Below are 17,967 nucleotides of genomic sequence, written 5' to 3'. Positions count from 1 at the left end.
TGCTCCTTCCCAGCTCTGGGTTGTGCCTGTTGACAGTGGAAGGGACCCCCCAGGTTAACCAGCCCTTGAGGGGGAGCTGGCATGGGAGCAGGCAGAGTCTGGGCTGGGAACAGCAATAAGTGTATCAGGATTTGCCTTGGAAAAGAGGAGAGAGGAAAGCAATGGTCAAGCCTGGGAGAGGGAAAGGCAGGATGGACCTGAGGGAAAGACCAGCCCCATCTCCTGCAGGAAGGGAACTGAGCTACCTGGGAGCATGATTGGGAAGAACATGCCCATTCCCATTCTGGCAGGTGGTCACATCTTGAGGAAGAGCATCCTCCCTGAATTCGTCCCTCCAGCCACCCAGGACCATCTTGGAATTTCCCAGGGATTCTCCCTGCTTGTGCTTCCAAATGAGGAGCAGTAGAGGGAGACTGGGAAAAGCTGCTGGAGACTTCAGTGGCTGGAGAGCTCCAGGGAGATGTCCAGGCTGGGTTAGTTCAGTTGCTGTCCCACGTGAGGCTGGGGCTGGAGGACCCTCCCAGCCCCATTTCATTGTCAGACTCTGACCCTGAATGCTCCCTGCTGCTGCCTCTGCCTCATGCCTTCAGGTATGTGGGCTCCTTCCTCTGTGTCCAGAGCCATGCAGGGTCAGTTCAACCTGCAGAAGCTCAGCCTGTGCCCAAAGGAAGTTTGGGCATTCAGTGGGGGGATGAGTTTCACAGGCAAAAACATAGCTGTGCTGTGCCTCATTCTACATTCTGTAAGGTGTGACTCTCCCCTGTGCTGAGGGGAATGTTAGCCTCAAGTCACACAGAGTCAGCTGCAAACCTGCAAGTCACTGGATTTTGGAGTTTGGAGGCACCCTCTGGGATGTCCTGTCCATCCACTGGCCTAGCAGAGCCAGCTTCAGTGGGTCCATAGTGGTAGGATCGCTGAGATATGCTGTGCAGGCTCAGGAGTTGGACTCAATAGTCCCTGTGGGTCTCTTCCAACACAGGGAGTTCCATGATTCTGTTCTAGAATTAGGCTGCTGGAAGCTATGACTGGGTGGAGTTGAGAATCTCCACAACTTGGACCTCCCAGCAGCTTGGGCGTCTGCTCTGGTTTTGATAGCCCTCACAGGAGAAAAAAGCTTTTCTTTTAAGTGGCATTTGCTGTTCTTGCTTTGTTCTTGTCTCAGTCCTTACTGGGACACTCCCTGCTTGAAGGGTTGGCTCCCTGCACCTTCCTGCCAGGACTTAGCAGAGTGACATCCCCCTACACCTTCTCCAAGCTGGGCATATCCAGCTCAGCCTCTCCTTGTGGGAGGTGCAGTCCCCTCATCATCATCAGGGAATATCCTTCTGTGAAGATACTCAAAAACCATCTGGACACATCCTCCAGGGAACCCTTGTGGAGCAGAGGGGTGGGATGGGGTGACCTCCTGTCGTGCCTTCCATTCTGTTACTATCCTGTGATCATCATCACTTGATCTGCTCCAGTATGCCCACATCTCATACTGGGAGCACCAGCATCCGCAGTGCAAAGGGGAGGGGTTCAGATCTGTGAGAGAGGCTCTGCCCATGGCACCCAGGAGGCCAGTGGCCACTTTGCCAATGGCCAGCTTGGTACTGCCAGGTTCCTGGGCAGGGCTCCTGCTCTCCAGCATGCCTGGACTGGGGGATGTGGGGCTGTTGGTCTGCACTGGGCCTGGCTGGCACTGGGAGAAAGAGCTGAGCCTGTGTTTTACTGCCCCTGTTGCAATCCCACTGCAATCTGCCTTCCAGGCCGTTGGCTCGGTGGGAGGATCTGCTCAACAGGGCCCCTCTCAGGGGATGAAGGCTGCGGCAGCAGAGGGCAGAGGGGTCCTGTGGAGTAGCAACCCCTTTTTCCCCTGCCCAGGTAAGGAGACCAGTGGGGTCAGTAGTTGCCATCGCCAGGCAACACTGGTGGTGATCTGTGGGGCTCTGGCTGCCAAGCTGTGCTTCTTCCAGGCTCATCAGCCCTTGCTGGGGCTCTGCCAGAATGTTTTGCCCCAGGAATGATCTGCTTGTGGCCCTGCAGCTGTGCCCCCTTGCCCCATGGCATTCACGAGCTGGGTGCCGAGATGCTCCTGCCAGCCAGAGCAGAGCAGGCAGGGTGAAGGCTTGCTCCTCCTGATAATATTTTGGGATCCCCAGGCTGCAGGGGGACTTCAGAGCCCCTTTCAGTGCCTAAAGGGCTCCAGGAGAGCCTGGAGAGGGACTTTGGACAAGAACTTGGTGTGACAAGACAAGATGGAATGACTTTCCACTGCCAGAGGGCAGGGTAAAATGGAATATTGGAAATACAGCTGACTCCTAGCTCAGCTGTTCTCTCTGGCCAGAGTGCATCCCTCTGAAAACCATTCAAAGTCTTTCCCATTCCCCTTATGCACCGGGACTGGCAGAGCCCCCATATCCCTGGCAGAGGTGCCAGATTCCCTCACAGGCTGGCAGCATCCCTGGCTCGGCAGGAAGTGTCCTCATCCCTCACCGAGCTGTGCACCGTCCCAGTCAGTGTCACCCACCGTCTTGTTCTGCGCGGAAAGCGGGCTGAAGAAGAGAGGTTCAGCGGGGAAAAGCCGCAGGTCTCCATGGGGCACTTGGCTCCAGCTGGCCGCAGGGGTGCCGGCGGTGCTGCTGCAGGATCGCGCTGCGCTGTCCCAGTCGGCACAGCCTCGCCATAAACCCGCTGCCCGGCCAGGGAGCCGATAACAGCGGGGCTGAAGTCCAACGCCGGCAGCTCCTGGGGGGCACATTCCAGCCCGGGGCTCACAGTGTGGCCTCTTGCAGCTCCGTTTTACCGTCGCGGTGACCGGCATGGCTGAAGGCGGGCAGGCGATGCTGGCCCTCCTGGTGCTGCTGAGTGAGTTCGGCTGACACGGGCGGGGGTTGTGTCGCTGGAGGGAAGGGGCCTCCGGCTGGCTGCTCCACTCTGGTCATCCACAGCAGTTTGCTCCAGCACTGGGCCAGCCCGCTGGGCTCTGCGGGTGGACTCAGCCAGGGGTTCCCAGGGTGAGTGGGTGCCGGAGCCCCCAGCAGCGGGGCTGAGCATCACCAGTGGCTTTGTTCAGCACGGGACAGAGAACGTCCAGATATTCCTGTTTCTTCCAAAAAGGGGGCTGGTACTCGAAGCACGGTTGTCGTACCGCGGAGTCAGTGCCTCAGTGCCCCGGCAGGCTCTGGCACCCCGAGGCTTACGGTGGGAGGTGGCGGTGTAAGAGATGTGGAGTGCCGGGACAGTGACTGGGGTCGGAGGAGGGGGAAGTCGTCCAGGGGAAGATGCCACTGAAAGTTCAGTACCTGCCCCAGCAGGGTCCCAAACCGAGGTGCCCAGGCAAATGCCACCTGCAGGTCACGCGTGCTTGCTTCACCTTCACCTGCTGTGGGCACCGTGCCTAGTTCCCTGCAGGGTTTTCAACCCCATTGTCTCTCTCGTAGTCAGAGCCGTCCTCCCCAGTGGATCCGTGGTCGTCAACAGCTGCGGCAGCGTGACTGAGCAGCTCTGCAACTTTGTCTGTGACTGCAGCGACTGCTCAGATGAGAACCAGTGTGGTGGGTGCTCAGACTCCCCAGCCCCCAGACCCACCCTCAGGCCATGCTCCTGGGGTGAGAGCAGGCTATGTAGTGGGGGGTGTTGCAGGTACAGGTCCCTGGGGTGGTACTGGTGCCCAGGATGAATGCAGGGTCCCCCAGGATTTGTACAGGACCCCGGGGTGGGTGCAGGTCCACGGGGTAGGGGCAGGTCCCTTGTGCAGGTGTCCAGGGTGAACACAGGTTGCCTGGGTGCAGGTGAGTCTGCCAGGTGGGTGCAGGACCCCAGGCTGTGTGCAAGGTCCCCTGAGTAGGTGCAGCTCCCTGGAATGGGTGCAGTTCCCTGGGGTAGGCACAGGTCCCTAGGGTGGCCTCAAACCTGCCTTGACCTCCCATCTGCCCACCTTCAGGGTATCTACGGGGCTCAGCAGTGCTGGGCATCCCCTTCACCTGTGACTTTGAGGACAGTGACTGTGGCTGGCAGGACGTGGGCACCTCGATGTATGGATGGGTGCGAGGCCGGGCCAGCCTGGCCACATGGGGCATGTGGCCTCATTCAGACCACACCATAGGCACGGACCTGGGTAAGTGGGAGCTGCTTGGTGAGCAGGCTCTGGGCACCCAGAGTGCTAGTCCACTAGAGTCAGGGTGCCGGAACACCCATCTTTGTAAGGTGCAGGGGAGGGAGCAGGTCCATGGAGGGTGGGAGTAGTGCTGGCGCAGTTCTGGTACCACCCCATGGGGCTGCAGACCCTGCTCTGCTTTCTGCCCTCCCCAGGTTGGTTCTTGGTGACCATGTCTCCCCCAGCAAAGACCACAGCCACAGCCTGGCTCAGGTCACCGGAGATGCGGGAAGCAGCTGCCACATGTGAGATCAGAACCTGGTATCACCTCTCAGGGAGCTGTGAGAGCATCCAAGGTGGGCACAGGCAGCATCGGCTACTGGGCAGTGAGGATGGGAGGCAGTGGGAAGGGATGGGGCCATCTGCCCCTGTGGCAGGGACAAAACCACTGACACCTTGCCATCCTGTTTGCCTCTTCCATGCTCCACGCACAGAGCAAGTGGGACCTGGGAGTCCCAGCTCCAGCCGCCAGAGCTGACAGGGCTCCATTTGTTCCTGTGGGTACCCCAGGATGCCCTGTACCAAGGGCACTTTTGGGTCTTCCCTCAGGGCTGAACCAGACAGAGCGGCCGGTGCTGCGCCTGGCTGTAGCACACAAGGATGAGGTGGTGGAGCTTTGGCAGAGCCCTGAGCGCAGCAGTGAGGGCTGGCACCAGCTGGTTGCCTACCCCGGCCGCATCATGGAGCATTTCCAGGTGAGACAGTGTTGGTACCTTGGTACCTGGGCACTGTCCCCAGAAGCTGGGACCAGAGGAGCTGGGCGATGTTCTGAAACCTGGCCCAGGCAGCTCATGCCATCCTCATCCTATCACAGCTCATCTTCTCCCTGACGCAACCACCCACCTGTGGGGCAGAGGTGGCACTTGATGACATCATGTTCAGGAACTGTGGCTTACCAGGTGAGTCCCACATCTGCTGGGATGTGAGCTGGGATCTTAGGGGAACTGGGATGCAAAACCCAGGGGAGCTCTCCCATTGCTCAGTGCTCCCATTGTTTTGGGGCACTGTGCCCTAGCCAGAGCATGAGGTGGGCAGTGAAAACCCATCCCTTGAGCCACTTCAAGGAATGATATGGGAGTGCTCACCATGTCCCTGTGGGACCAGCCACCCGCTGACATGTGTCCCCCCCACCCCAGAGGTCGGGCAGCAGGCCTGTGGGGCCCAGGCGAGCCGCTGCCACCGTGGCTCCTGCCTGGAGCAGCAGCGTTTCTGTGACGGCACCGACGACTGCGGGGACGGCTCGGACGAGGGCACGGCGCAGTGCAGTGAGCACCCCTGGCCCTGGGGAGGAGTCCTGCGGAGGGGCTGAGGGTCTGCCTTGGTGGGGCAGATCTGTGCTCTGGGCTGGCAGGGGTCCACCCAGTTCCACCCCACACCAGGAGGGCAAAATGACCCTGAGGGTTTGCAGAGGGGTGGCATCAGTCCAGCCCATTGCCGGGACCTACCTGTCCAAGAGAGAGCTGGGACCCCAGTTTCTGGATCACTGCTGTCCCTTCTCCTCACAGAGAACTTCACCCACTGCTCCTTTGACTATGATCTCTGTGACTGGGAGGCAGAGGCTGGGCCACCAGTGTGGGGCAGGAACACGAGCCTGAACCTGGGCATCTCCTACAGCATTCCCACTCGAGACCACAGCAACAACAGCAGGGCTGGTATGTGGCAGGGCACCAGTGCCCCAGGGGAGCCTCACTGCAGGTGGACATGCCCTGGGGTAACGCACGCCAGGGCTCTGCTCAAGGCTGTGCCAGGACAGCGGTGTCCTGCACCCACACATCTGTCTGGCTCCTCTCAGCCCCACCATTTCCTGCAGGTTTTTTCCTCCATGTGAGCAGTGACCCCACTGGTGGCACAGCTCAGCTCAGCAGCCCCACCTTCCAAGCCACCAGCTCCTGTTCTGTGAGTCACAGCTGGGACCTCATGTCACAGCTCATGTGGGACTTTCATGCAGGGCTGGGGCTGTGGTTGGCCCTTGCTGGGGATGGGCATAATGTTTTTGGAGGTGGTTTGGTGACATCTCTGGTGCTCATTGGGAGCTCTGAGCTCCTCACAGCCTCTCTGTGGGATGCAGGGGGCTGTGTGCCCCTGCCCTAAGGGCTCACCCCCCTCCCAATCCCCAGCTCGTGCTGTACTGCCACCTCCATGGCTCAGCCACCAGCAACCTCAGCATCTCCTATTTGACCAACTCTACCAAGCACCTGATGAGGGAAAGGACAGGAGACCTGGGCAACTTCTGGGTCCGGGAGAGAGTGGACTTCAACGTGACAGATGCCTTCAAGGTGGGCTTGTGCTGTGCTGGGGGGAGCTGGGCTGCCCCCAGGGTCAGGGACCACAGCTGTGCACAGGGGCAGCACCGCCCCCCAAGCCCACTAGGGCCATGCCAGCCCACGCTGTTCACCCCTGTCAGCCACAGCATTGCCCCTGCTCCCATTGAGTCCCTTCTGGGGGAAAGTGTGAGTCAGTCTATGACAGGTTCTGGCTCCCCCCATCCCATGGCTCTTTGGTGTCACCCTAATCCCCCCCATATTTTGCAGGACCCCTTGCTGATGTTTCTGACGTGTTGCTTTCCTGCAGGTGCTGATCGAGGGGGTGGCTGGCAGCGGGGGGACCGTGGCTATCGATGACCTGATCCTGTCTCAGGGCTGTGTGAAGGAGAAGGGTGAGCTGGTGGGCAGTGTTCTTCACCCTACTCCAGTGTTGGCAACTGTCCCAACTGTCTTATGCCCATGGCACCATGCCTGAAGGACAGGCACGGTCTGCCTGTCCCTCTGCTCATCAAAGGGACCATCCTGGGTGTAGCAGAGCAAATACTTGTCGTGGGGTGCTGGTGTCTTTTTCCTGTGGCTGTAACACTCCATCTTCTGCATCAAAATGTGTCACGCAAGCAGCTCTTACAAGTCCTGTGTACCCTTCAGCTGGTGGCAACTAGGCTGGGCTGGGATGGGATAGGATTGGATGGAATGGGAAATGGAGAGCCAGGAAGATGCTTGGGGACATGGGACAGTGGTTTGTCATTGCTGACACTGATGCTGTTGCTGGGCCCTTTCATCACTGCTCTCCATCCTGGGGTGTTTTACCATCAGAGAAACTTCTGGTCACACTGCCAAGCCAGGCAGGTGCCAGCCCCTGCGCAGCAGACGAGGTGGCCTGTGACAGTGGGGACTGCATTGCCGCAGAGCTGGCCTGTGACTTCGCTGACACGTGCGCTGATGGCTCCGACGAGAAGCACTGTGGTGAGAGCCAAGGCAGGCACCTGCACAAGTACCCCAGCAGTGGAGGGGACCAGGCTGGCATGGCTGGGACACGTGTGTGCCTGCACAGCCTCTGGGAGAACAATGGCCTGGCAGGACTGAGCCTGGAGTTTTGGGTAGCCCAGAGAAGCTGTGGCTGCCCCCGGATCCCTGGAAGTGTCCAAGGCTGGTTGGACAGGGCTTGGAGCACCCTGGGACAGTGGAAAGTGTCCCTGCCCATGACAGAGGGGTGGAATGAGATGAGCTTTAAGGTCCCTTCCAACCCAAACCATTCTGGGACTCTGGGGTTCTTTGACTTTGCAGGGACAACAACCTTCGAGTCAGGGGCTGGGGGCTGGCACGACGTCAGTGTGGGGCGGCTGCGCTGGGGTCTGCAGAAGGTCACTGAATCTGACATCTTCCTCATAGGTGAGGCTGTTCTCACCACCCAGACAAAGCTCTTCAGTGCTCAGCACCACGGGAGCCCCCAGAGCAAGGACTCCCAGTGGGTGCTACTGCACAACGGGAGATAATGCCCAGGCAGGATGCTGGGCTGGGGGTGCTACCAGGGATGTGGGACCCCAGTCCTCACTTCACAGAGTGTTTCTGTGCCCAGGGACTTTCCTGGCCCTCCAGACAGGAGAAGGACAGATGGTGGGTCCTGCGAAGGCACGATCGCCTCCTCTGGGCCCCTCTGGCCCTGCCTGCACCATGGAGATGAGCTACCACATCCACAGTGACCCCCAAGGTAACCTCCTGCCCACCCCCAGGGTGCCCTGACTGCTTCCTGCCCCCAGACCCCCCATGCCCACCTGCCTTTGCTGCCTCTCCCAACCCTGCTTTGCCCCATCACATAATCCTGGAGCTGGGGTGTCCGTGTCCCTGCACCCAGTGACTGTGGGCTGGTGCCATGGAGGGCTCCCACAGGGTGGCCAGGGGTTTTGGGTGTCCACAGCCTCTGCACCACCTCTTGTTCCAGGCTTCCTTGCCATCAGTGTCGCAGATCACACCACTGGCACCTCCCAACTGGTCTGGCAGACACAAGGTCGTGGCAGAACAACTGGGGGTCATGTCCGTGTCCCTCTGGGAGAGAGAAGCCGGCCCTTTCAGGTGTGCTGGATGCACAGGGACCAGCCTGGGGGGCTTTCAGTGGGACAGTGCCAGTGCTGCTGGGCACCCCAGGCTCATGGCTGTTGCCCCCAGGTCGAGCTGCTGGCACTGGTAGATCTCCAGGGCTCAGCGAGTGTCAGTGTTGACAACGTGACATTCAAGCAATGCTACCTTGACGTGGTGTCACCCACAGCTGCGGGTATGGCCAGGGGTGCGTGGGCAGGGTAACCCCACACCCTTTCCATGGGGGCTGCCTGGTGGCTCTTGCTCTGTCCAAGAACAGGACCATGGTGCACAAGACCAAGGGCTGAGCACAATCCTGCCTTGGCCTGGGACCCCTTAGTGGGGTAAACTTGGGGAGTGGGGCGAGGGGAAAGGACATTTGGAGGACCCATTTGCTTTTGTGATGCCTTACCCCTTTCCACCTCTATTCTGTCACCCCTCTCTGTCCAGAGCTGTCCTGCAACTTTGAGAGGGGCATGTGTGGATGGTACCAGGATTTATCCAGTGACTTCAAATGGGTCCACAGCACAGGGCAGGGACAGGGCTCCGACCACACCACTGGGTCAGGTAAGGGGCTGGTTACTCTTTGAGGGAACCCAAGAACCCAGGGCATCCCACAGCCTTCAATCCCCAGAGCCAAGACATGCCTTGTACACTCCCAGCAGCCCCATGCCTATGGAGTAAGCTCACCTAGGGCAGGCTGGGAGCACCCAGATCTGGGCTGTGGGTGATGCAGAACACTCACATCATGACCCCTCCCCCTGGCTGTCCCCAATATTCAGGCTACTTCTTGTCTGTGGACTCCTCTGTGCCATGGAGCCATGGGCAGCGGGCCCAGCTCCTCACCTCCCGCCAGGAGCCAGCTACGGCCCCACACTGTCTCTCCTTCTGGTACCGCCTGGCCGGCCCACAAATTGGTATGTGCCCCATGGCATCCTCCCAGGGCTGCCCCAGCCTGGCTCCACTCTGAGGACAGTGGTTTTCCCAAGGGCTGTGGGATGGCTGCCCCCATGCCCCCCTCTGCCCAGGTACCCTGAACCTCAAGCTGTGGCCAGAGGGAGGGGAGGAGGTGATGCTGTGGACCCGCCGAGGAACCCAGGGCAGCCTCTGGCACCGAGCATGGGCAACACTTCCCTCCACGGGCCAGCAGCGGTACCAGGTGATGACCAGGCCCCCCGTGCCCCTGGCACCAGCAAGACACAGGGTGTCTGACACCACTGCCTGGGGGCAGGTGGCTTTCGAGGTGCTGCATGACGGTTTCCTGGGGGACGTGGGGCTGGACGACATCACACACACAGCGGGACCCTGTGGGGCCAAGCTCTCCTGCTCCTTCGAGGTGGAGAGCTGTGGGCTGACAGCCAGTGGAGAGGGCACCTGGCAGCGCCAGAGCAACGGCACTGGCACCACCGCTGGCCCTGTGGCCGACCATACCACCGGCACCTCAGCAGGTACGGGGAGTGGCAGCCCTGTTGCTTCACTGCTGCACTGAGTGTCCCCCCTGCCTGCTCTGAGTGTCCTGCCTGTACCCCACACCAGCCTTGCCTGCTCTCCCTGTGTCATGCCTGCCCTGCCCTCCCTGCCCTCCCCAGGATGAGAAGGGGATACTGCACAGGGCTTCCCAACCCTGGAATTCCCCAAATGCAATCTCCTAACCCCAGGGCTCCCTAATCCTGGAGAGGTTCCCAAGCTGGGGAGACTCCTTGACCTGGTGGGAAAACCCAGCCGCAATTGTCCCCTAGCGCTCCCCAGCAGGGCTGAGCAGGGGTCACAGCACAGGGGCTTCTCTCCTCCAGGCCATTACATGGTGGTGAACACGGGCAGGGTCTCCCTGCCTGCTGGGCACACAGCTGCCCTCACCTCCCAGCCCTACCAGCCCTCCGTGTCTGTCCAGTGCCTGGCTTTCTGGTACCAGCTGAGCGCTGGAACCCCAGGTGAGCACCACTTGCCCTGAGACTCCTAGGGGCACCTCCAGATGGGTGAGGGCCCCACACAACACAGCCCTGGACTCCTCTTCCATGTTGGGTGCCCTGGGCAGGCTCCCTCAGGGTGTTTGTGGAGCAGAGCAGAGTGAGGAGGAAGGTTCTGAGCATGAGCACCATGGAAGGGAGCAACTGGCACCGCAGCCATGTCACTGTCCAGCCCAATGGTGAATGGCAGGTGAGACAGGGTGGGGTGCTGGGGGCAGCTGAAGGTGATGAGGGATGCATGGAGGCTGCCAGCCTCAGCATCTCACCTTGCCCAGGTGGTGTTTGAGGCAGTGGGAGCTGGGGGTGATCACGGATACATCGCACTGGATGACCTGCACGTGTCAGAGGGAGCCTGTCCCAAGCCAGGTGAGACACCACCCCACAGGGGCACTATGGATCGGGGAGGAGGATGGCACATCCTGTAGTGGCATGTAAGCCATGGGGACAGGGACAGACCTGTTCCTGCCCTGAGCTTGGCCTGGCCCAAAGCTAGGGGTGGTGTATACCACTCAGGTACCCCATCTCCTGCCAGGTAGTACTGGGTGTCTCACAGACCTGCTTTTCTCCCAGCATCCTGTGACTTCGAGCAGGACACTTGTGGCTGGAGCAGCCCCTCAGACCCCCGCTTGCACAGCTTTGCCTGGGGCTGGAAGAGTGGGATCACCCTGGCCAAGTACCCTGGCCCTGAGCAGGATCACACCCTGGGTACAAGGAATGGTAGGAAACACCCATCTCTGCCTGGGCACCCTGGCATGGCCAGAGCGAGGAAGAAGAGCTGGGGGTGGATAGGGTCAGTCCAGTACACTGTGAGGCCTGGTTTCACAGCATCCCTGTCCCCTCTTCACCTGGGAGAGGCAGCACAGCCTCAAGGGCAGTGAGATGCAGGGCTGGTTTGTCCTGTCCTCCAGGCATCATTCTGGCCATTTGGGGGAAGAGTAGGACAAGTGGGGTGAGACAAATGGGTGCAGGACTGGGGGACACCCTGCCCTCTGCCCTGTCTGCTGCCCAGGTCACTACATGCACTTCGACACCAGCGTGTTGGGTGCCAGGGGCACCAGTGCCCTGCTGGAGAGCCCACCCCTGCCTGCAGCCACCGACTCCTGCCTGCGCTTCTGGTACCACATGGACATCCCAGAGCACCTCTGTAAGCACTGCAGGGGCAGTGAGGAGGGGTCCATGGCTCCCTGGGTCTCATGTATGGGAGTGGGGGCCTCATTCTTCCCCACCTGTGGACCACAGATGCTCTGCTTCAATTCTGGCTGGGCAGTGGCAATGGCCCTTTCCCTCTGGGTGCTGCTATCCCAGTAGAGGATGGCATGGCTGGGAGGGCTCAGTGGGCTCGGGGCAGCTCGTAATGCCAGGACACCTGTGCCCCCCCTTGCAGGCAGTGGGGAGTTGCGGGTGACGCTGCAGGGCGCAGCGGGGCAGCGCACGGTGTGGAGCGTGGCGGGGCACCGCAGCCGGGGCTGGCAGGGCGCCGTGGTGCCGGTGCAGAGCCCCACTGAGTTCCAGGTAAGCGGGGCCACCCAGGGGTGCAGGGTGTCTCTGGGCGTGCATCAGCCCCCCAGACCCCACCTTCCCTTGCAGATCAGCTTTGAGATCACCACACGGAGGTGGCCGATGGAGGGGACAGTGGCACTGGATGACATCATGTACAGCACCAGGGTGGGCTGCCATTCCAGTCCAGAGAGTCCAGTGGAAGGTGCGGGAAGGGGGGCGGGGGCGTGTGTGCAGTTCTGGCTGTGAAAGGTCAACGCAGAGCTACCCAGGGTGCTGGGCGGAGGCTGGAGGCAACTCTTTGAGCAGTGGGTCAAGCCTGACAGCATTTCCTCCCCCTGCAGAGAAGCCCTCCGGCAGTTTTGGCAGTTTCGTGGCGGAAGTGGTGCTAGGTGTGCTCCTGGCCCTTGTCATCGTGGCGCTGATGGCTGCTTGGGGCTGGTACTGGCTGAAACAGCGAAGGCTGGCAAGCAGGACACCGATAGAGAGCAACAGTTCCCAGGGCTTCGACAACATCACCTTCCGAGATGTAAGGATAGGGTGAAGGACTTCCCTGATTACCCCAGATGTGCTAAAACAGCATTTTTCTGAAAGCTCAGCAAATGCTAGCAGGCTCTCCCTGACCCTGCAGTCTGCCAACACGACAGGGAGGTGCAAAGGGCTCTGCCTCTTATCTGCTTGTTGACAAACAAGTGACCCTGACCTGTAGGACTGACCTAAAAAGTGCTGCTGCCACCAGGCAGCTGCTCCAGAAAAAGCTGCGTGTGCTCCCACCCCAGAGTCTTGTGGGAAGGGGGTCTGGCAAACCTGGCTTATCCTCACGCAGCCAGCACTCAAGTTAGTGCAAGGTGGCTTAAGCTGCAGGTCCCTTGCACAGATTTGGTGCCATGACATCTGCAGCAGAGCCACCAGCCCCAGCATGGACTCCAGCAACAGACGTGGGCACACTGTGGGTTTGCTGCCTCTGCCTGGGTCACAGATTGTCCTCGCTGCAGCCTAGAAGAAATCCTGGTGTTGCACAGCAGACAGCCCACATTTGTCACCAATTCCCACTCACCTTTCTTTGCAGGACAAGGTCATTATATCTCCAAGGGAGGGGGATCAGTCTTGAAATTAGCAGCCAGCAGCAGGAATTGCCTACTCCCCCCAGGGCAGACCACCCCTCGACAGGAACCCACACTCCATCAGCTGCCTGCTCTCTGCCCCCGGCACGGGGGAAGCTGGCGACCTGGGGAGCCTGCCCTGCCCAGGGACACGCCACTGTCATCGCTACCTCCAGTGTTTCTGTTGTTTGTAACATGAACTTTTTGCTTCCAAAACACAGCAATGTGCCCGTGCTTTGTCAGGGGACATGAGTGGGAATTCTCACAGTGGTTGTCCTCATCCAAAAAGGGCTCTGGCCCCCACAGCTGGAAGAGCAGTGCGTGCTACAGAGAGCATGAGCCACTTCCCATGCCCAGGACACAGCACAAGACCTCCCAGGGCACCAAGACTCCAGGGGCAGGATGCTCAATGCTTCTGCTGGTTTTGGGGAGGGTGAGGGGTGGGAGGGCAGCGAGCAGAGGGGGGCAGCACACAGCACTCCTGAGGGCAGCAGGCAGCTCCCACTCTGGTGTATAGGTGCCCACCTGCTGCCCGCACACCTTGTGAATGCACTTGATAAACGTCACTGCAAAACCCAGCGTAGGCTGAGGTGCAGGCTGAACTCAGGGCCTGGACCCCCACCCTGTACCCAGTGCACCCAAGCCCAGGGCCCCTCCCTCACCCCCAGCTCTCACAACTTAGCACTGTGAACTCCAAACCCAGCCCCACACACAGCCCAGTTAAGTCCCCGCACAACAAGGAGTATCCTGCTACCCCCAGCCCCCATGTCCAGCTGGAGTGACATCCTGCTTTCCCAGACTGTGACCAGAGCCTGTCTCCCTCTCACCCAGCTGTGTCCCCCTTAGGTGATGCCTCAGTCATGCCAAGCATCATCCTCACAGCCCTGTCCTGCTTGCAGAATGAGGGCCCAAGGGAGCTGAGAGCTGGGGAAGGGCAAGGAGGGCTCAGGCGCCACCTGATGTCACTGCAGATCCTCACAGCTTCCTCTCACCTCCACAGCACTGATTCCAGCCCCAGGCTGCTGGCCAAGCTGCACCATCCATGACGCAGGGAGATGTGACACAGCCAGGAAGGCTGTGACAGTGCTGGCCCTCATCCCAGGCACCCCAGGTGTCCGTTAATTACAATCCCAGAGGAAGAGTTGATGCAGCTCGTCACACCCAGCCACAACATTTACTACCAGCTGGTCACATGCAGCAGCTCCCCTGGGCAACTGAAGGGTATCAAACTTTATTATAGATCTCTTTAAAACAGGCTGGAAAGAACAAACCAAACTCATTGAGATACAGTGACTGAGTCATCATTTCTGATCAAGCCCAAACTCTCTCCAAATGATTTATATATATCTCACCCATCCCCCAAATTGTTTCAATTAAATCCTCACATTTCAGACCACCCTAAGTGCCTTAATATCAGCTGCTGCTAACACCACAATGTACACGTTTTCTAGCAAATCAGAGGCAGGGTTTGGGTTTTTTCTTGGGGTTTAGATCATCAATCTCTGAAAAGGAGCAAGGAAAAACAAACATCAGGAAAATTGCTTCTTTAAGGTTGCCTTTTTACAGCAGGTACAGATTCAGCAGATTTCCCCCCAAAGCAAGTCTGAAACCCTCTTGTTCAGCTTGGCAATATGCAGAGTGGTTGAGGAGAACCAGATCAGTCTGAGCAAACTGATTTCGAGGCTTTTTTGTCATTTCCCTTTGGGGCCAGTTTCCAGCGGTTTTCCAATGTCCTTTCCACGCAGTTTGAGCCCTGGAATAAGACAAAGGAGACCATCACCATCAGTACTCAATCATTCACCAGTAACTTTTATTTCCACCAAATCTAGCCTTAAGGAAGAGAACATCCAGAAAGAGAGCAGGGGAACCAGAGTTCAGGAGAATCCTACTTTAGTTTCTAGGAGCACTAGACAAAAACCAATCAAACAAAAACCAATCAGATAGGATCTGAACCAGCCCAGGAGAGTAAAACCAACACTGAATCCTTCTACAAGCGCAATCAGGCTTCCATGGGTCTCAGCATCTCACAGGTTTTGGGGGCAAGCACACAGGGACAGTCCCCAGGGCACAGCTGCAGGCATGAAGGTGCAGACAAAGATCAAGAGCTCCCAGTTCTGGTTCAGTCAGCAGATCCAGGTTTTAACAAAACATGACTTAATGGCACCACACCCACAATAAACTCCAGCCAGCAACGTTCCTCACAGGAAAAAGGTAAATACTTTCCCCCAAAACACCCCTCCAAGCACTGGCAGTATTTCTGAAGTCTCCCTTAACTCACCAATGGCTCTTTCAATCTTGCCCATGACCTGGTTATTGGGGATTGCTCGTCCTGATTCGTAGTCAGCGATAACTTGTGGTTTTTCATTGATTTTCTGAAAAGAGAGGATGAGTCTCAAACACAGCAATGCTCAGCAGCAGCCCCCCAGGACTCACACGGATAAGGAATTATGCCAGGACAGATCACAAAGTGCTGTTCCCAGGCTGACTCCATCCCCACCAGCACCTCCCTGAAGTGTCCCAGTGCTGGTAACATCCATCCTGAAGGGACTTTGACCTCCTTCCTTCTCAGGAGGAATAGGAACACACCAGGATTGCTGTTCCTTCAGACAGCATAGAGTTGCTAACACTGTTCAGCCCAGATGGTACAGACTGGTGTGAGCTACTGGGAGGAGGCAGGAAGCAGCCTCCTACCAGCTGATCAGCCACAAACAGGCTCTGCCTCCAACCTGGGGCTCAAGGGCTGCACAGACAAACCTCGAAACGTTTCCCAGACAACTTAAGTTGCCAGGACATCAGACACCAGAGATGCTGCATTCCTCAAACTTCCAGCCCATGACACCATTCCACTGCAGCTGCCTATGAGGGAACAGGGAAGGTGCCCACCCTCACCTGGATGTGCTCCACTCACCGTGGCCAAGTCCTTCTGTGTGAGGCCCTTGCTCTGTCGGCCCTGCTGGATCACTTTGCCCACCTCCAGGGAAACTCTATCATGGTGCAGCTCCTCTGTTTCACGGTCAAGCTTCGCTGTGTTCTTTGTAATGAAGTGTTGCTTGTTCTGGCCGGCTGCCCCTGTCATTTGAAGCAAGAACGAAAAAATAACCAAGGACAAGCAAAATAAGGTTCAAAGCTGTGCCAAAAAGTCTCAGAGGACTTTTTCCAAGCCATCAGCTGCCCAGGATCACAGGGCGCTGTCAGAATTTCAACATACCAACATCAACATTGATCTCACCCAATTCTCCTGCTCATCAGGGAATATTACCTTAGCTCTCCTCATAGTGCTGTGCACACCTAGCCATGAAGAGCTCTTCCCTTTCCCTACTTCAGACCTGAACTTTCACTCCAGACAGGGCAAGTCTTGATTTTTGCTGGGGATTTAGTGCTCTAACAGCTTTACTGCAGACACATATTTGTGCTGCAGCACAGAGGGGTCAATACTTGAACTTGAATTGTGCTTGCTCAGTATGAGGTACCACAAGTAAGTAGCTTTTAAGCAATTTTATGACATCTTTGATAAGTAAAGTCCAATTTTACTTAGGTTTGCTAAAAGACAGCTTCAAGAGCATTGTTTTCTCTCATGTTATAGTATTTAAGCCCTAGTTTGAATCCTTTCTCTCACATTAGTCTCTGACATTCAGTGTCCCAATAAAGCTGATTAACCTTCTTCAAGGATGATCTCTCTATTTCCAACCATCAGAATAGCCTCCCTACAGCGCGAGAACGGGCAATTTACATCAGAGAAGAAACAAGGAGTTTTTTAAGAGCCATAGGAAGATCGGCAGCCATTCAAATTCGCAAAAGAAATACGGTGCCAAAACAGAGAGGTTAAGTCTTGCGATCACAAAAGCTCTCCCAAGATCTCTGCAGAAGCCGGGCAGATCTCTGCCCCGGGCACCCAGAAGCTGAGGGGCAGCCCCAGGGGCGCCATCGTTACGGCCCAGTTCGGGATCACTGCCTCAGCCGGGCGGTGCCGCCTCCTGCCTCCTCTCTCCATCCCGGGCAGCCGCCCCAAACCGGACCGGACCCCCGCGGGATACCCACACTTCTTGGAAGTTTCCACGTCCTCCCCGCGCCGCTGGGCCGCCAAGATCGCCTGGGGAAAAAGCGAAGGCGCGCGGTGAGCACGGGGCTACTCGGAGCGGCGGCCTCGACCACGCCGAGCCCAGGCCCGCCGCCCGCACCCGGCCCCGCAGCGCTCCCCACGCTGACCTGCTTGGACTTGGCCTGGGCCGCGCTCGGGCCCTTCTTGCGCAGCACCGTGACCGTGTCCCAGTCGCTCTCCGCCATCGCTCCGACCCCTCCCGGGCCGCGCCCGCCGCCGGGCACCGCCCTCTGCCCGCCTCCGGGGGCGCGGCCGCGCGGCGCCCGCTGATAGGGCGAGATGCACGTCCATCAGCAGAGACAGTCGCTCATAGGTGGAGACAGGAGCGAGCGCAGCGGGCGGGGCTTAGGTTTCTGCATGGACTGTTGGCTTAACTGCACCCAGGAGTGACGCAGCTCCGTTTGATAGGCGCAGCTCCCTGCCAATCAGCCTTCTTTCTCGCTATGTGATTGGCTGGTGCCCACGCCAACCTGGGGGCAAAAGCACGTACCTGTACACACTTCGATTGGCTGTGGACCCTGCCAGTCACCCGTCGCCCGGCAGGGATTGGTTTGTTCTGCGGCGCTGTCAGACCCGAGGCGCGCATGCGCCGTGCGGCGGTTGGCCGTGCCGGTTGGCTCCGGCCGCGGGCACCGGGCGCGGCCCAGGCAGGGCCGGGCGGGGATGGCAGCGGGGCCTTGTGCCGCGGGGAGCCCGGCAGAGCGTCCGCAGCACGGACACGGGCATGGGCACAGTCCGGAGGGGGCGAGGAGAGGCGGCTGAAGGCACGGGGTTGGTTGAGCCTAGAGAAGGCGATACAGAGGTCAAACCGCGCTGGGGCTGC

At 58.7% G+C, this 17,967-nt stretch overlaps 2 protein-coding genes across 13 annotated transcripts; one reads left to right on the top strand and one right to left on the bottom strand.

Annotated features, from left to right (window-relative positions):
* Nucleotides 1–109: 109 nt before the first annotated feature.
* Nucleotides 110–13,265, top strand: MAMDC4 (MAM domain containing 4). Of its 12 annotated transcripts, XM_085593669.1 has the most exons (29): nt 110–2,847; nt 3,423–3,536; nt 3,926–4,099; nt 4,294–4,434; nt 4,688–4,833; nt 4,953–5,037; nt 5,275–5,403; nt 5,644–5,790; nt 5,949–6,034; nt 6,256–6,414; nt 6,710–6,794; nt 7,219–7,368; nt 7,690–7,794; nt 7,982–8,113; nt 8,345–8,475; nt 8,569–8,674; nt 8,929–9,045; nt 9,261–9,395; nt 9,507–9,637; nt 9,710–9,926; nt 10,272–10,409; nt 10,514–10,635; nt 10,721–10,811; nt 11,016–11,162; nt 11,455–11,589; nt 11,830–11,957; nt 12,033–12,147; nt 12,287–12,471; nt 13,012–13,265. In XM_085593669.1, the coding sequence occupies exons 1-29, from the start codon at nt 2,802–2,804 to the stop codon at nt 13,051–13,053; spliced, it is 3,639 nt and encodes a 1,212-aa protein (XP_085449795.1). In that variant the 5' UTR covers nt 110–2,801; the 3' UTR covers nt 13,054–13,265. The 12 variants fall into 12 exon arrangements, with proteins under 12 accessions (XP_085449795.1, XP_077644006.2, XP_085449793.1 ...); XM_077787880.2 differs by lacking the exon at nt 5,275–5,403; XM_085593667.1 differs by having other exon boundaries at nt 11,830–12,147.
* Nucleotides 13,266–14,260: 995 nt separating this feature from the next.
* EDF1 (endothelial differentiation related factor 1) lies at nt 14,261–17,366 on the bottom strand. The gene is made up of 5 exons (XM_021533669.4): nt 17,252–17,366; nt 17,084–17,135; nt 15,954–16,114; nt 15,324–15,417; nt 14,261–14,798 (listed from the first exon to the last, which is right to left on the bottom strand). Exons 1-5 carry the CDS (start codon nt 17,327–17,329, stop codon nt 14,737–14,739), a joined length of 447 nt encoding a protein of 148 aa, XP_021389344.1. The 5' UTR covers nt 17,330–17,366; the 3' UTR covers nt 14,261–14,736.
* Between the last annotated feature and the right edge of the window lie 601 nt (nt 17,367–17,967).

Source organism: Lonchura striata, chromosome 17 (assembly GCF_050655825.1).
Source record: "Lonchura striata isolate lonStrDom1 chromosome 17, ASM5065582v1, whole genome shotgun sequence".
Classification (NCBI taxonomy): Eukaryota; Metazoa; Chordata; class Aves; order Passeriformes; family Estrildidae; genus Lonchura; species Lonchura striata.
Note: the sequence above shows the minus strand (reverse complement) of the source record. Positions and strands in the feature narration are given on the sequence as shown.